Here is a 15,971-nt window from a genome sequence, read left to right as displayed (position 1 = left end):
GGACATCACACGCCTGCCCGCCCTCTTCTACCCAACTTCTGAGTCGTGAAAAATGGCGGTAAGCTCACTGTGCATTCCCGCGGCAGGGCGAATTATGAGCTCATAATCTAGTCCGGATTCGGTTACACAGGAGGTCAGTCCCGAGCCGCATGACACCGCCAAAGCTGTAGATTCCGATCACGGAGCATCTCGGGAAGGAGATACAGCGCCAGACAATGGATAAGGCGCAAGCTCGGAGACGGCGATATATCCATGGGGACGGAGCTGATATGCCGCAGGACGGACAAGATGTTTCCCATTCTGGCAGGAGTTCTCGAAGGTGTGTCTTAATGCAGATGTTCCGTCAGCAGAGTGGAAGTGTAGCCGGGATAGGATACGGAGACATCAATCATCCGATGTTTGGGACCAGCTGATATCGTAGTGCTATGCTAGTGCCGAATCACCACGGGATTGCGTTGCTCAGAAGGATGATTATTTGGAGTGCCTCCACCGGACGAAAGAGGTGCGCTAGTCTTCATTTGAAACGGACAGTCGAAAGATATCAGAGCTGACCTAGATCCTTTTCCGCTTATCTCTACTTACACCATCCTCAATCGCACTATCCTGATATCGCCTTTCCGCGACAGATCGCCCGCGCAAAAGAGATCAAATCCCACTTCCTCCAGAAAACAGCACACGAAGGCTCGGACGCGCGCAAGGCGGCAGAAAAGGCAGCGACGGGGTCGATTGTGAGCTTGGGGCTGGTAGGGGAAGATGAGGGGGATGGGAAGTAGGCCAGGCGAGGTGGGCGGTATGGAGTCGCAGGGGCTGTTAGGGAGATGTATGGGGTTGCAAACTGCCAAAAGGAAGGCTAAGGGGGTTCATGCGGTCCCATCGCGGGGATCGTACACTCCTATTATACCCTCTGGTATGCTATACCCCAGCTCGTCGGTCACAGCAGTCGACTCAGCCTGATCTGGCTCGTGACCCCAACGAAGTTCCACCTCGTCGAATACCTCGACCACCTTGCTGACCCCAAACCCGAGGGATTCGAAGAGTTTGATGGAAGGCGCATTGCTCCTCCCTATCCGCGCGATGAGCTGTTGTGGGCGCATGCTGAGGGACGAGGTCGCATATGCCAAACTAGGCGATCAGCGCAGATACAAGGTGGGCAGAGCGAGGCAACTCACAATAATCTCAAAGCCTCCCCCGCAAATCCCTTCCCGCGGTCAGATGGGGCAGCGATCATGATCTCGCATTCTCCGTCCCCGGTAGGTCCATCGGGGAGGAACATGTTGACGTCGCCGATCATGCGGCAGGATGGCAGCTGAGAAGGGTTAAGGAGAGAGTGTGAGGAAGAGGGAAGGTTGGAGGATCGGGCGAGGAGAATGAAGGTCAACTCTTTTACGATCAGCGTTTCTCAGATGCGCTTCCTGGCTCGATACTGGGCCGTTACAGATAGAGGCGGGGTACGAGCCAGGTTCAGTGTGTGTGGTAGCGGGATGAGCTCACTGTCTTCATCTGTGTGCCATTTCCCTGGGGGAGATCAGCGTACGGTCTGCATATATATTAGATGGTAGCCACCCTCGAGCTCACGCTGCATATCATACTCTTCCTCCAGGGATAGTGGCTCGGAAGCTGTGAGCTCCAGCAGCTCGGGCGACTTCATCCAGTCATGATACGTCTTCAGGATGATCAGCACCTCATCACAAAGGTCACGCACAGCCAGATATGAGACTGACCGGTACATGCTCAGCTCTACACTATCAGCTCCAGTCGATGAGTATAGGTACTCTGCCCGAATTAAGCTTCCACAATAGTCGGTGGGCAGACAGGGCTCGACTGACCGGTATGGCACGAGAATCACCTTATCCCCACAGATCACCGTGTTCTCGTTCAGCCTCATCTTGAGCCACTGGAAGAATCTCCGGGGACGATTGGATCTTGATACTTAGGCCGCGAGTTGACACCAGTGTGCGAGAGCAACCATAGCGGGCCCGGGCGGAAGCAAAATGATCGATAGAGTAGCTCAAACTCCTCATTCCTCGCTCGGAGCCCCGCATCACACGCGCATCACAGTCGCGTCAGTTTTCGCCGATTCTTTTCGCATGCTCATGTTATTCAACCCAGACTAGAGATCGGGGACATTGGAAGAGGGGCATATCTATGCCAGAAAGACCTAGGTGGAGAAATATACAGTGCAGCAAGGATGTCCGGCGCGACGTCACCGAAATCACTGCTCGGGCGACGCGTCGCAACGGGTGCTACTGAGGCCAGTCGAACTTGCCAAGGCCGTCAATCTGTGGACCCCCTTCTTTGGAAAAAGCGGCACGCACATCAGCGCTCAGCGCTGGCTTGAGCTTGGTGTAGTGGTCCCGGACTGGCACTCGAGCGTTGGCGCATGTCTCGCATAGACAAAGTGCTAAGGAGTGACGGCACGTCACGGTGGCGTGACAAAATCAAGCGCGTCTCGATCTTTCGCTCGAGCTTTCCCAACACTAAATCGAACCCTCTTCACCTTCTTCTTTTCTTCATCTTCTCTCTTTACTCTATCTTGGTGCTTGTAACTCATCATCACGCATCATGTCTCCCGACGCACGCGACCCTCTCGGCTCCATCACGCTCAACACCACCCTCCCGTCCTCTTCAGCCTCATCGAGCAGTCGCAAACCCTACGTTCCGCCAAAGGACCGCCCCCTCGCGTCCATCTTCGTGTCGCGTCGACGTGCAGCCCTTCCTGCACCTCTCCCATCGACACCAGAATCATCTACCAGTCGCGCGTCAGGCTCGTCCCCTGCCCTCCCAACTACGCCTATCGCTTCTTCCTCGCCTGACTTGCCGGTACGAAAACGGGCGCGTCTGGATCCAGTTGAGGAGGACGCGTGGGATGAAGATGGGGACGTCAAGCCCGACCGGAAGAGGGCTGAGGAGGTGACGCGGTACTTTGCGCCATCGACGCCGACGCGTGCCGAGAAGCGCTTGAGGCAGGAGGAGGCCATGGAGGTAGAGAAGGAAGAGGAAGAGGTGAAGCCTGCGAATGTGTGGGTGAGGGGAAGGCGAAGGCTGGGCGTCGCTGCATACCGTGGCCAGGTTACAGGGTTTGAGAGCATAACACGTGAGCTACTGTAGACTTGCTGACACGCGGTGACCAAGCTGACGATGCAGCATTTCACAATCAGCCATCGTACCTCACGACCCTCACCCACTCGCTTATGCCCTTCATGCACAACACCCCACCCTCCTCCATCCTCCTCCCGTCCCTCCACTCACCTACCGGCCGACCACGCGACTGGTCTCCTGCCCTCTGTGTCCAGTTCAGCCATACCGCCAAGCTCCACACTGCCGTCTCTGCGAAAGATGCAGGATTGAGGCGGATGATGGCTATTGCGGGCGAGGAGGGAGGGATCCGCGTTATCGATGTGGACGCGCCGCAGGGGCATCACAGGGAAGAAGGCGGATGGTGGTGGCGTGCACATGCGAATGCGATCTTTGACGTCAAGTGGTCGGGCGATGACTCGAGGATCGTAAGTTGCTGCTGAGATACAACAGCTCACACTACAGATGACTGCCTCGGGCGACCAGACAACGCGTATCCACGCCCTGGACGGATCAACACCTACCCTTCTCGCTACACTCCGGGGTCATACATCCAGTATCAAATCTTCGATCTTCTACGACCCCACTCGAGGGAGCGGCGACGCGTCAAAGGGCAGTGTAGTCGCCACTGCCGGCCGAGATGGCAATATCCTGATATATGACCTGCGATGCTCTGGACGTCGACTGGGCGATGGGGCAGTCACAGACGAGTATGATGCCAGGCGGAACGGGAGGGAGAGGGATCGATATTCGGCGGGCATCCCGGGGTTCACGCCACGCAGGGAGGGGGAGGAGGTGGATCCTGTTATGGTGATTAGGGGGGCGCATGCTGAGAGTGGCCGACGGAGCAACTCGGTATGTCTGCTAGTTCACCATAGATCCCGCTTTGGGAATATAGCTGATTTGGAAGCGGACCCTTGCGAGGTCGGTGACGAGCCTGATTGCTCTGCAGGCTATGCCGGGCATACTCGCGTCTGGCGGGACAGCGGACGGGTACGTGTATTCTCTGTATCCATTGGGCTGTGCTGACCGTCAGTATCGTCAAATTGTGGGATCTCCGCTTCCCCACACCGACTAACCGCCACCCCGACCCGCGTCCTTCCCACTCCGCCGCCCTCTTCTTGCCGGACCCTACCACTTTCGGCGCCCCTACTTCCCGTCGACCACGCGGTATCCACTCCCTCGTCGAGTCACCCACCACCGGTGATCTCTACGCGCTGACCGGGGACGCGCGGATCCATACCCTCCGCCCATCCTACGCCACCCTATCCCCTACACCCGAAACGGATGTCTTCTCCGAAGCGATCCTTCCTGAATCGTACGCCTCTGACGAGCTCCGCACGTCCTCCTTCTTCGTCCGGATGTCTCTGTGCCCGGATGGACGGTACCTTGCCGCAGGAAGCGGGAAAGGCGGGGTCGTGGCGTTTGATACGCAGGCCCGGGGGGCGGAGAAGGGAAAGGGTGTCAAATTTGGATTGGGCGACCCCGCGGGTTATTGGCCCGAAGGACGGACGAGGGAGGTTGGTGCGGTAGATTGGGGAAGGGGGGTTATGGCTGCTTGTTCGGACGATTTGGTGACGAGGGTGTGGAGGGCGGAAGGGGGGGAGAAGAAGGAGGGAGAGGAGTGGGGAGCTCTCGGTGCGGTGCCGGCGTGAGCACAGGGGAGAGACGACCGGTCATGACACGGAACGACGACTACGACCGCTCCACACAATAGAGGCGACCGGAACGACCCAGAACCCATTCAACAAACCAGCATCTTCATCTCGCACGGCGCCCAGGCGCCCATTACCACTTCTGGAGCTAGATTAGCTTGTTAATAATTCTGTATCTTATCCATGGCTGTGCAATGATTTGTGGCTGGGGTGTGGCTGTGAATCATTCTGATGGACCTGCGAGCCATGGACGTATCGGTTGATAAGGCCCAAGGGTGTGAGATGAAACTGTCCAAAATTCCGAAACGGATCTGACTTTCCCAAGGGGGCTGAAAACGTCAACTGCGTGTTGACACCATCCACTGCTACGCCTCAACATCGTCTCTGTCTCTGTCAACCTATCAGCCTGGAGCTCTCGAAATCAGCCGCAGCGTATACTCGCACAGCCCGCTGTATTCCCCTCGCATTCCCTTAGCATAAAAGAAGGAACCCTCCGGCAACTCCAGAACGCCCGCTCGGAAGACCTGCGGTCATTAGCCATTTCTCGCCTCGGTCTCCTCGGCCCTGCTGAGCGGAATATACGTTGACGAGCCGCCTCGCAGACGGTACTCAAAGCGGTATCAAGAAAACCGAGGCGGAGCGGCATCTCAACCAAGCCTGCCGTGCTGCGAGGCAGGCGACCAAGGCGGATCGGCCGCTTGTCGCCATCCAACTATTCAACGCTAGTTGGATACAGCGGTCCAGCGCCTTGCAGCATCTTCCTACCAGACCGCCAAGTTTCGTCATCGCCTGGTATATCATCACACACGCTGGCTAGGGCACCATGTCCAACCTCGCCATTCCCAAGCCCAACCTTCCTTCCGGCCTCGCTCTTCCCGGAAACCTCGCACGCCGTCCCTCCCAACTCTCTATATCGACCCTACCGTCCAACGGCGCCTCCGCGTCAAGCACGGCTGGCCCATCCAAACCACCCACGGCGACCTATGCGCAGACACAGGCGGCTATTGCGGCCGCCGCTGCAGGTGCTAGCGGCGTGGGTGGAGCGGGGGGAGCGGGGGATGAGGACGAGGGGGACGGGAAGGGCAAGAAGAAGAAGGGGAGTGTGAGCCATGCTTCTGGCGCTGCGGGAGCTATGCCTGGAGGGATAGCAGGGGTGGGTGTGGGAGACGGGAGTGCGGTAGGGACGGGAACGGGAGTGGGGGCAGGTGGACCAGCGGGGGGCGTAAAGGAGTATCGGTACACGCAGGAGATCAGCCAAATGGTGAGACCCCCCCTTGCCATTGGTTGGCTCTGGCCTAAGTGGAAGGCTGGAGCTACCTGGATTTGAGAAGCTGATCTTGTAGATGTTTGTGTTTGGTGAAGTCCAGGACCCACTCTTAGAGACGGTCAAGCTTGTGGAAGATATCGTCCGCGGACAGATTGTCGAAATCGTATGTTCACTTGCCTCCTCTACGTCACCTCTTCCTGTCCGGTTGAATCTTCATAGAATGATGTACGAGGCTCTGCTGATCCCTCAGATCACTCGCGCCCGCCAACTGACGCATCTCCGCGCCTCCCGCTTCTTGTCCGCCGACGACGTCATCTTTCTTATTCGCGACGACAGAGGCAAAGTCAACAGACTACGGACGTATCTCAGCTGGAAGGATGTGCGGAAGAAGGCGAAGGACGATGAGAGTGGAGAAGCGGGCGCCGAGGTGGAAATTGACGATGCGGGTGAGTACTGCTTGCCGTCGTCGGGAGACGAGGAGACGATAGTCCTTTTATCCAGACCACAGGTCTCTGTGTAGGAGTCAATGCTGACTCTTTCACAGAGAAAATGACCGCCAAGATCCGCAATACAATGGTCAAACTCCCCTGGGAAGTCTTGACCCCTTTCTCCGATGCCCTCAAATCGCTTCCGGGGCGGCATACTCGCGCGGCCGCGGCGGAAGAGGATGAAGAGCAGGATGAGGACGAGATGCAGGCGTATCAGGATAGTATGCAGCGGTTGAGGGTGAGGCCTTTTCTTCCCCCTCTACCTGATATTTTCCGGCTTCTGCCCTTTCCTGCAGAATGTTGTTTCGATATACTATAGCGATGAGCGGAAATGGAGAGGGGAAATCTCAAGCTGACGATATAGGATGCGGATGAGATTACCAAGAAGATGACGAAGGATGAGTATGTACATTATTCGGATTGTCGCCAGGCGAGCTTCACATATCGCAAAGGTATGCGTCTTTTCTGTTCGCCCGTCCTTCACCTTCCCCTGCCTCTCATCTCGTCACTTTGGTCCCTTAGCGTATCTTTAAGACAAGTGGACGAAGCTGATCCCGCCAGCCAAGAGATTCCGCGAATTTGTCAACTTTTCCGCATACCTCGACGTCGGACCCAACGACGATATCGTCGATATCCTCGGATTCCTATCGTTCGAAATGGTCCGCACGCTCTGCGTCAAATCCCTCGACGTACGAGACAGGATGGAACGGAGCGTCAAGGTCGCTTCTGCTGCCTCCGGTGGAGCAGTCCGGCGGAATACCATGCTGGGCGGTAAGATGGCGGCGGGTGGGATCGGGAATGGCGGAGGGGCGGGCACGAAGCGCAAGAGCTTGTCCGTCTCGAGGGACAATGAGCCGGCCTCCACCGCGGCGGAGCCTTCGAAAAGGGCAGCGGTCCCGGCGGCGGTATTGACGGTCTCGCCCGATAAGCTCGACATCGCCCTCCCAGCGACTGGATCAGTGGTCGCTAGTACTACGGGGAAGGCCGACTCGTCTCAGCCTATGAAGAGGACCAAGACACAAGGTAGCGAAACCACTGCGGCCGCCCCCGTAGCACCAGCACCGGTCTCGCTCTTCGCCCCTCCCCCTTCGGCGCGGCAGCCGTTATTGCCGATGCATGTCTTGGAGGCGTTTGCGCAGATACAGCGGGAACAGGTCGGCGGGAGGGTTGGGGGGATGCGGAATTTCAGGGGAGGGGTGATGCGGGGGACGTTGGCTTTGATTTAGACGTGATAGGTAACGGTACCCTTAGCTACCTGTTGTACGTCCAATGATTAGAAGATCTGCCCGGTCAGTAATCTATGAGGCGGCAGTGATGATTCACGCCTTGTTGGACGCGTCGAATGTAGCGTGGGAAAGGGAGATGAGAGGCGAGGTGAACTAAGGGATGGCCTGTCTCCTTCGAGATATGTACCAAGGCAGACGTCAGTATAACAGACTTCACAGTCATGATGACTGCTTCTGTACATCTGTAATGCCTATCGAGTCCTGACCGATACCTTCTCTCTTCTTCCACGGTACGTGACTGCCGCCTAGTCCTAGTCCTCCTCCATACCCTCCTCGAGCGCCGCCCTCGCTTTCCGTTCCGCCTCGACAAGCAGCTCCTGCGGTACCGCAGCGTGCTTCCAGCCTGACGCCTCGCATACCCATGTCATCTCCAGCTCAAAGTCCTTGTCCTTGTTGTCGTCGTGGACTAGGTGAATACTGAGTAGTCAGCGGGTTGTCTGTCTGTGTCTCGCAAGGGTAGGAAAGGGGAAAGACATTAGCGAATGCTGAAGGTGGGAAGAGAAGGCGACCAATGGGTAGACAGAAGGAGATGGAGAAGGACGGATTGATGGTGTAAGAAAGGGGACGAAGGAGAAGAGCCACATGGGAGAACGACCGTAAGCGGGAAGATCAGATCTCGGCTCTAGATGACCCCATTAAGATCCGCCAAATCACCTCTCCCTCTTTCTCTCGTCAATCGCCTCTCTATCTCATGCACGGCGACCCGATGCCCACTCCTCAATCCAGCAGACTCACATTCTCGCCACCTCATCCACCCCCTCTTTGACCCCGATTCCCCCCTCCCTCGCCCCCAAGAGCTTCTCCAACTCCGTCTTAGCCAGCGCTTTGCCTTTACCCGCCGCGGTCGCGCGGTACCCGTAGTGAACGCCGCTGGGCTCGATGCAGAACAGCCGGGGTCCGGTCTTGTCGACGCCGGCGACGAGGGTGGAGATGCCGAATGGGCGGACGGAGCCGTAGCATGTGTAGGCTTGGGTGTAGCCTGAGAGGCGGTCGGCGAGGATCTGGGGGTCAGCGAGAGGACCGGGCGAGCGGACTCTGGAGATGTAATGGGAGGGCAAGGTCTTGGGGAGAAGGCAGTAAGGATTAGAGGATGTACGAGGTGAGATGGTTCAAGTATGGATGAAGGGGGTTCGGTGCGGGATAGGGAAATCCAAGAGGGACGGGAGTTGCGGCCATGAAGAAGAGAGGGTGTGATGCAGTGCGCGCCACGCCCGCAATGTTCTCGCTCCGGTAGCTGATATGCTCGCTGTGTCCGAGCCGTCCTCGCTCCGCCCTTTTGAGGCTCGCTACGCTCGCCATATCAGGCACTCCGCAAACTCACCTGAACCGTGATCGGGTCATTATAATTCTCCCTAAAACTCCCCGCCTCTTCCCTTGCCCTACTCCCCAGATGCTTCCCATCCGCCAACAACCCCGCCGTTGCCATGCCAATATGATCATCTACTGATTGTATCCGCCTGTTGGCGCCCTTGACGAGCAGCTTGGAGTGGAGGAGACGCTCGGTTGCGAGGATGACGCCGTCTGTGCATTTGAGGCCTATTGCGACTCTGACTGTCAGCTTGACTCACATAGTGGAAGAATGTGATCATGTCAATTAGATAAGGTGAAAAGGATACTAACCCGGCAGCTTCGACAGCCTTGTTAGCATATTCAACCTTCACATCAGCGGTGAACATTGGATTTCCGGCGTATTACTTACCTGGAATAATCTCCCATCTGGAGAGTATGTGGAGACGGAGAGATCGTAGCCTGTACCGATAGACGACATGCTGGACTGAGTCTGATTGATGAAGTACAGAAGTGATGAATTGATACCTTTGAACCTGGTGGAGGACGCGCAAGTGACGAGGAATGTGGAGTTGGCTGTAGACTACTAAAAGCCACGTCATGCGGGGCTCCATCCCAGCTAGAGTCGAAGTTGAAGGTTGAAAGAAGTTCCTGCGCCCTGTACCTTACAACCTAGTGCTTTTAAAGCTCGAGCCCCCGCCTTGTGACTAGATATGGACACCCAAGACTCCCTCAAACGATCAATCACCTCTTCTCCTCAACAATCATCCACAGAGAAGCGTCAGAAAACAACAGACACCTCAGCTGGAGCAGAAGCCAAAACTCGCCTTCGACCAGGCAACGAAACGCTTCCTGCGCCAGTCTCCAAGATGGGGCTTGTACCCGCTATCCCTACCATGCCGCCGTCGTTGGAGCTGGTCACTGGCGTCAAGGCGGATCTGAGGGCAAGTAGTGGGCATATAGGACAGGAGGAGGTGGGTGTGATTGGGTATGTGGGGAACGGGATGCCTGTGAATGGTGTGATCAAGCAGCGGTGAGCTACCGCCAGTATTCTGTCGGCTGGGTGGACGTCGATCTGATACCTCAGATTCACAGACTTCCTGGTGAACGAAGTCGGAATGGACGGACATGTCATCCACCTCAAAGACATCACCAAACCCAAGGAGCCCAAACCCGATCCACCCGCAAAACCCGCCGAACCAGCTCCGTCGATGCACGAGGCCGCGGCAGAGTACAAGGAGCCTGAACCCTTACCGGAAGGCTTGCAGTTCGAGACCAAGACGGGATGGAACGACCATACCACCCGAAAGCTCTTGCCGCATTTCGAGAAGGAGACGATCGTGGCGCTCAGGGCGCTGTGGGAGGAGGGGAAGGAACCGCCCAGGAAGCCGGATGCCGGGTGGGGAAGCAGGCCTGTCAAGACCGAGGCGGAGAAGGCAGCCGAGGCGGCGACGGCTGCTGAGGAAGCAGCACCAAAGCCGGTATTGACGGCGGAAGAAGAGGCTATGAACCTCTCATCAGAGCCTGCGGCTCCTCCAGCGGAAGAAACCGCCGCGGAGGGTAGTGGACGAAGGGGCCAGGGGAGGGACAGAGGACGCGGTCGTGGTCGGGACGACCGAGGTGGGCGTGGCGGGCGAGGTGGGCGTGGAGGTCGTGGCGGTGGGTCAGGCGGTTGGGGAGGGAACGTCGTCAAGGATGACAGGGAGGTCGTCTCGCACGTTGTGGCCAGCAAGGAGGAACGGGCGGGATGCCATACGGCTATCCGGGAGGCGTTCGGGGGATTGTTTGAGTCGGGTACGAAGGCGGAAGGAGAGGAGAGTCGGGTGGTCATCACCTATGCTAGGGCAGGGGGGAGTAGGCAGACTTGGGGACCGCAGAAACGTGAGCTTGACCCCATTCATCGATGCGTACAATGATGCGAGAGAAGCTCATACTGTTAGCCAACCACTCGAAAAACCTCCCTCCCTATATCCACTTCACCCTCCAAAAGACCAACCGCGAGACGCAAGATGCCCTCGCCTACCTGTCCCGCCAGATCGGATGTCAATCCAAGGACCTCGGAATCGCGGGCACCAAAGATAAGCGCGCGGTGACGGTCCAGCGGGTGTCCCTTCGCCGGGGCAACAAGACGATGGAGACGATCTGGAAGGCTGTGAATGGGCTGACGGGTGGTGGGGCCGGAGGTGGAAGGGGCGGGTGGAATGATCGAGGTGGACGAGGAGGGCGAGGGGGACGGGGTGGGCGAGGTGGATGGGGAGGTGGAAGTGGAGCTACGGCAGCGAGTGTGTTGTCGGAAAGGGCGGAAAGGGGGGCGAGGGTCGGAGATTTCAGTTATGAGCCGGAAGGATTAGAGTTGGGGTTGTTGAGAGGGAATCAGTTCAAGATTACGCTGAGGTGAGTTTTGCGTCTATTGAGGGAATGGCAGGGAGGAAGCAGAAGACTTTGAACGGAGAGCGAGAGGCTTTGGTTGCGACGAGAGCGGTGCAGTAAGGGCAGGGGGTCAAGTGGGAAGATCCGAGTCGGAGCGGAGCTGACCTGCAGGAATGTACAAGGGGAGAGTGATGAGGCTATCGACGCCACGCTGGCTTCGTTACGGGACAACGGGTTTATCAATTTCTACGGTAAGCTCTCATCTCCTGCGCGCGATCTTGCAATCCCTCTGCACCCAATTTTTCTGCTGGAACTCGCATCGCCGTACCTTCGATCGCCTAGTCTCGCAGATTTCTCTTCATCTCTCCTCTATCCTCACACGGAGGCTCTCTATACCTCTCTCGTCGTTCATACGCCCATCCACTAATCCTCAGGCATGCAACGCTTCGGCACCTCCTCCGTCCCCACACACATAACCGGCCTCTCCATCCTCCGGTCCAACTGGTCCGAAGCCGTCGACTCGATTCTCTCTCTGCGTCAGAACGAGCACCCCGACTGCGTGCGCGGCCGGCTCGCATGGCTCGAAGATCGGGATATCGACGCGGCGCTCGCGGCGATGCCGAGGCGGTGTGTCGCCGAGAGGAGTATTTGGGAGTTCTGGAAGCGGGTTGGGGGGACTACGGATTATCTTGGGGCGTTGGGGACGGTACGTCACTCATCCAGCTGGAGAATGCTCTTTATAGCGAAGGGATCCGAGCTGATACACCAGATCCCTCGGAATCTCCGGACGATGTATGTCCACGCGTACCAATCGTACATCTGGAACTTGATCACTTCGGAACGCATCAAACTGTCGTCGACTAAGCCTCTTCCCGGTGATATCGTGCTGGTCAAGGACGACTCCACTACCGCTGCAGACGCCGATGCCAATGCCAACGGAGACGCCTCGCGATCTCGACCTGCCCTGGAGACTGCGTCCAACGCCACGGTCAAGTACTTGACGGACGCGGATGTGGACCAGTACACCATCTTTGATGTTGTCCATCCCCTACCTGGATTTGACGTCGAGTATCCGAAAGGACCGATCGGGGAGTTGTACGCTACGATGTTGAAGGCGGATGGGCTGGATTTGGCCCATATGCGACGGGATCAGCGGTGAGTCCTGCCTCGACCTCTGTCTCTGCTAGCAGTGCTCCAACTGATATATCAGCGAATACTCCCTCCCCGGCTCTTATCGACCCATCATCAACCGACCTCAATCCCTCACCTGGTCTCAAGTCCGATACACCGACCCCAACCTCGCCCTCGTCCAGTCTGACGAGGACGCCATCCTCGGCCTGAACCCACCCGCGCTCAATGACCCCGAAGGCATGTTCCGCGCGGTCGTGCTCGAGATGACGCTCGGCCCGGCCGCGTATGCAACGATGGCGCTCAGGGAGGTGACGCGGGAAGAGACGAGTAGTTGGTGGCAGACGAGTTTGACTGTGAAGGGAGAGGATCAGGGATGGAGGGATGGGGCGGATGGGAATGCGGAAGCTGGGGCTGAGGGGGAAGGAGATGGGGAGGAGGCGGAGGTGACAGTGGCGGAGGAAGAAGGGGCGGGAAATGAGGAGGAGGAGGCGAATGCAAATGCGGCTGGGGATGAGGTCAAGTAGATGGAGGCGAGGTCAGGTCGGTTAGCGTCAAGCTCAGGGGGGAAGCAAAGGAGAGTAAGAGGCACCGTATCATCCCAATCATATCATGCATCAGCGAGACATTTAGATCATCTAGCAATCACCATTATACAACGCGCAGCTGCAGCCGCAAACATTCCTCGCCGCTGACCGGATTACGTACGCAAACAAAGGTGCCAGAATTTCAAGTGGCAAGATTTGCACGTCCACCTCCAACGTCTTCCCCCATCTCTCTCTCCTCGTTCTACAGTCACAATGGTCATGTCCTACAGCGCAGTAGCGCAGCCCAACGCGGATACTCCGAAAGTCATGTCCATCGCGTCGAAGACCTCGCCTTCGCCTTCGACGGCAGTACAGCCGTCATCATCAGCGACCGAAGATGCACCGGCCTCCTCATCCACCCCGACCCTTCCGGCCTCGAGTTCCACATCCACATCCGCACCAGAAGCAGGTCCAAGTACTACACCTTCCGCTTCCGCCTCTTCCTCAACTCAACCCTCGTCTGCGCCGGCAGGGAGCAGCGCCAAGCCCCAAATCAAACACCTTATCCTGGACGCCGGTCCCTTATTATCACTCACGCCCCTCCGCCACCTCGCCGAAAAGCTGTATACGACCCCCGCTGTTCTGGCAGAATTGAGGGATCCGAAAGCAAGGGAATACTTTAAGCGGATACAAGGTGGGATGGAGGGCGTGAATGTGGAGGTTGTGCAGCCTACGGGAGAGGCTATGGCGAGGGGTGAGTTTGGGTCTTGTACTTGAAGCATGTCGCATAAGGCGGGAGGACAGTCCTGTCAGAGATCGAGGGAAGCGGACGGAATAAGAGGCCATCATGGCCGAGGAGAACTCGAGGTGCTGGGGGCGCGGGTTCAGTACGCTGGAGAGAAAGGGAGAGAAGAAGATAGAGTCATGCGGGAGCGGAGCTGATCAAGCAGTAATCGCATTCGCCAAGAAGACAGGAGACTATGCTGTGCTTAGTACGACCGATCTGGGTGTCATCGCCTTGACGCTGCAGTATGAGATGAAGGAGAATGGACTGGAGGGGATAAGGCTGGAGCCAGGGAAGAAGGGACCTGCTGGTGCAAAGGCGCCAGCTCAGGCGGTTCCTCAGGCGCCAACACCAGCCAGCGAGCAGTACAAGGCTGTGGGCACTGCGGAGGAAGGGGCGCAGGTCACGGGGCCGGGGGAGGCGGATGAGGAGAGCGATGATGAGGAAGAAGCAGAGGAGCATGACGAGGAGGAAGATGGCGCGGAGCCGAATGCAGCAGGGGGAGCGTCAAACGAGATCGAAACCGCACCGTCTGCCTCCCTCGACTCTGCATCCTCAGCCGCTGTGCAGATGAACGACCTCACCCTCTTCTCTCCACCCTCGGCAGAACCTACCTCCTCGAGTCCATCCTCATCTATATCTCCACCATCCGCCCCTGCCTCCGCGCCAGCGCCAGCCTCAGCCCAGGCTGATGACGACGACTCTGACTCTGACGCTGGCGAATGGATCACACCCTCCAACGTCTCGGTCCACCGTTCCCGGGACCTCGGACACCTCCCCGAAGGCGGTCATGCATCCCTCAAAGAAATCACCGCGGCGTGCATGACGGGCGACTTTGCCGTCCAAAACGTACTGCTCGCGATGGGTTTAGGACTGGTCGGTGAGGGCGGGAAGCGGATAAGTAAAGTCAAGAGCTGGGTGTTGAGGTGTCACGCATGTTTCAAGTGAGTCCGTGTCTCTTGCCATTGCCAGGTGTAGATGTTGACGTATAGGACATGTAAAGACCCCTCCAAGAAGTTCTGCCCATCATGCGGCAACCCGACCCTCCTCCGTACATCCACAACAACCACCGCCAATGGCAAAACCCACCTCCATCTCAAGAAGAACTATCAGTACAACCTTCGCGGGACCAAGTTTACTATTCCGGATGCCAAGCCCGGAAGGGCAAAGGGGCAGCTCAAAGGCGGGACGGGGCTGATTTTGAGGGAGGATCAGAGGGAGTGGACGGATGCTGTCAAGATGGAGGAAGGGAGGAGGGGGAAGGAGGAGAAGAAGATGTTGAAGGGTTGGGATGATCCGGATGTGAGTTCTCAGCCGATACAGGAGAGGGAAGGGGGAAGGTGAGAATTGAGCTGATGATAATAGTGGATGCCTGAGATTATCACGGTGGGCATGTCGGGGAAGGGACGGATGGGGTCGCATGGGCTGCCTAATATTGGACATGGGCGGAAGAATCCCAATATCGCCAAGAAGAAGAGATGATGGGAATTGGATCGATGGGGGGGCACTTTGGTGAGCTGGACGTCGAAAGTAGTCTGTGAGCAGGACGGTCAAGCTGACGATGTTAGGTACATATTCTGGCATCTATACTTATGCACTTTGGACGGGACTCAACATGCGGCATCATGACGACATTCCACTGACCGAGCCTTGCGTCTGACCGCTAATACTCATCCTTACTCACAGCTATCATTTCTCACCTCATTTTCCTCTCTTCCCCCGCGCCACATCCCCATCACATCGCTTTGACAATGGCATGACGAGACGCACCCCTTGCTACCGTCTCATCATCCCACCGTTCCCCCTTCCCTAGTGTCGGCGGGGATTGCCCACTACCTCAAAGCGCAGAATGATGTCTCGGTCTGCTTCAAGCAGACTAGCAGACACCTCCTCCCCTTCTGTACACTCTCGCACTGTTGTGCTGCCTGGCGGAAAGGGGGGATGGGAGGCGCTATCAAGGACTCGCCGCTGCTTGAGCTTTTGTGGTGCGGATTCGAGTAGTATTCTGCGCCTACATGCATCCTTGTCTCTTCGTCTCCTCGTTCCTGTCCCCTTGGGAATTGGGTTTATCGTGCGCGGTCTTGCAGGGATTACAAGACTGATC

General features: G+C 57.4%; 7 protein-coding genes across 7 annotated transcripts; 5 read left to right on the top strand and 2 right to left on the bottom strand.

Annotated features, from left to right (window-relative positions):
* Positions 1-268: 268 nt before the first annotated feature.
* On the top strand, positions 269-773 carry MKK02DRAFT_17995 (uncharacterized protein; the record flags this gene model as incomplete). The annotated part of the gene is made up of 3 exons (XM_053085877.1): positions 269-319; positions 422-502; positions 627-773. Coding segments are annotated over 3 exons (279 nt in total), but the record flags the coding sequence as incomplete, so codon positions are not given.
* An 87-nt stretch (positions 774-860) lies between these two features.
* Positions 861-1,885, bottom strand: MKK02DRAFT_17429 (GNAT domain-containing protein; the record flags this gene model as incomplete). Its single annotated transcript, XM_053085785.1, has 5 exons — positions 861-1,122; positions 1,170-1,380; positions 1,492-1,515; positions 1,576-1,681; positions 1,823-1,885. The coding sequence occupies 5 exons, from the start codon at positions 1,883-1,885 to the stop codon at positions 861-863; spliced, it is 666 nt and encodes a 221-aa protein (XP_052944097.1).
* A 1,007-nt stretch (positions 1,886-2,892) lies between these two features.
* MKK02DRAFT_10469 (WD40-repeat-containing domain protein) lies at positions 2,893-4,673 on the top strand (the record flags this gene model as incomplete). Its single annotated transcript, XM_053085502.1, has 5 exons — positions 2,893-3,094; positions 3,145-3,503; positions 3,541-3,930; positions 3,986-4,068; positions 4,112-4,673. Coding segments are annotated over 5 exons (1,596 nt in total), but the record flags the coding sequence as incomplete, so codon positions are not given.
* A 1,400-nt stretch (positions 4,674-6,073) lies between these two features.
* On the top strand, positions 6,074-7,711 carry MKK02DRAFT_18226 (transcription cofactor; the record flags this gene model as incomplete). Its single annotated transcript, XM_053085914.1, has 6 exons — positions 6,074-6,160; positions 6,248-6,443; positions 6,521-6,723; positions 6,850-6,937; positions 7,047-7,399; positions 7,502-7,711. The coding sequence occupies 6 exons, from the start codon at positions 6,074-6,076 to the stop codon at positions 7,709-7,711; spliced, it is 1,137 nt and encodes a 378-aa protein (XP_052944095.1).
* Positions 7,712-8,022: 311 nt separating this feature from the next.
* MKK02DRAFT_17671 (nucleophile aminohydrolase) lies at positions 8,023-9,539 on the bottom strand (the record flags this gene model as incomplete). The annotated part of the gene is made up of 5 exons (XM_053085822.1): positions 8,023-8,188; positions 8,507-8,772; positions 9,093-9,318; positions 9,392-9,426; positions 9,471-9,539. 5 exons carry the CDS (start codon positions 9,537-9,539, stop codon positions 8,023-8,025), a joined length of 762 nt encoding a protein of 253 aa, XP_052944094.1.
* A 415-nt stretch (positions 9,540-9,954) lies between these two features.
* On the top strand, positions 9,955-13,083 carry MKK02DRAFT_17263 (pseudouridine synthase; the record flags this gene model as incomplete). The annotated part of the gene is made up of 9 exons (XM_053085764.1): positions 9,955-10,091; positions 10,146-10,473; positions 10,753-10,939; positions 10,999-11,226; positions 11,317-11,452; positions 11,600-11,679; positions 11,863-12,134; positions 12,198-12,583; positions 12,639-13,083. The coding sequence occupies 9 exons, from the start codon at positions 9,955-9,957 to the stop codon at positions 13,081-13,083; spliced, it is 2,199 nt and encodes a 732-aa protein (XP_052944093.1).
* Positions 13,084-13,356: 273 nt separating this feature from the next.
* MKK02DRAFT_17856 (art-4 protein) lies at positions 13,357-15,349 on the top strand (the record flags this gene model as incomplete). The annotated part of the gene is made up of 6 exons (XM_053085849.1): positions 13,357-13,552; positions 13,616-13,837; positions 14,031-14,200; positions 14,297-14,811; positions 14,860-15,169; positions 15,233-15,349. The coding sequence occupies 6 exons, from the start codon at positions 13,357-13,359 to the stop codon at positions 15,347-15,349; spliced, it is 1,530 nt and encodes a 509-aa protein (XP_052944092.1).
* Positions 15,350-15,971: the final 622 nt, after the last annotated feature.

The sequence above is a fragment of the Dioszegia hungarica genome, assembly GCF_025882075.1.
Source record: "Dioszegia hungarica strain PDD-24b-2 chromosome Unknown MKK02contig_16, whole genome shotgun sequence".
NCBI lineage: Eukaryota > Fungi > Basidiomycota > Tremellomycetes > Tremellales > Bulleribasidiaceae > Dioszegia > Dioszegia hungarica.
The sequence above is the reverse complement of the archived record's forward strand: the minus strand, read 5'-3'. Positions and strand labels throughout refer to the sequence as shown.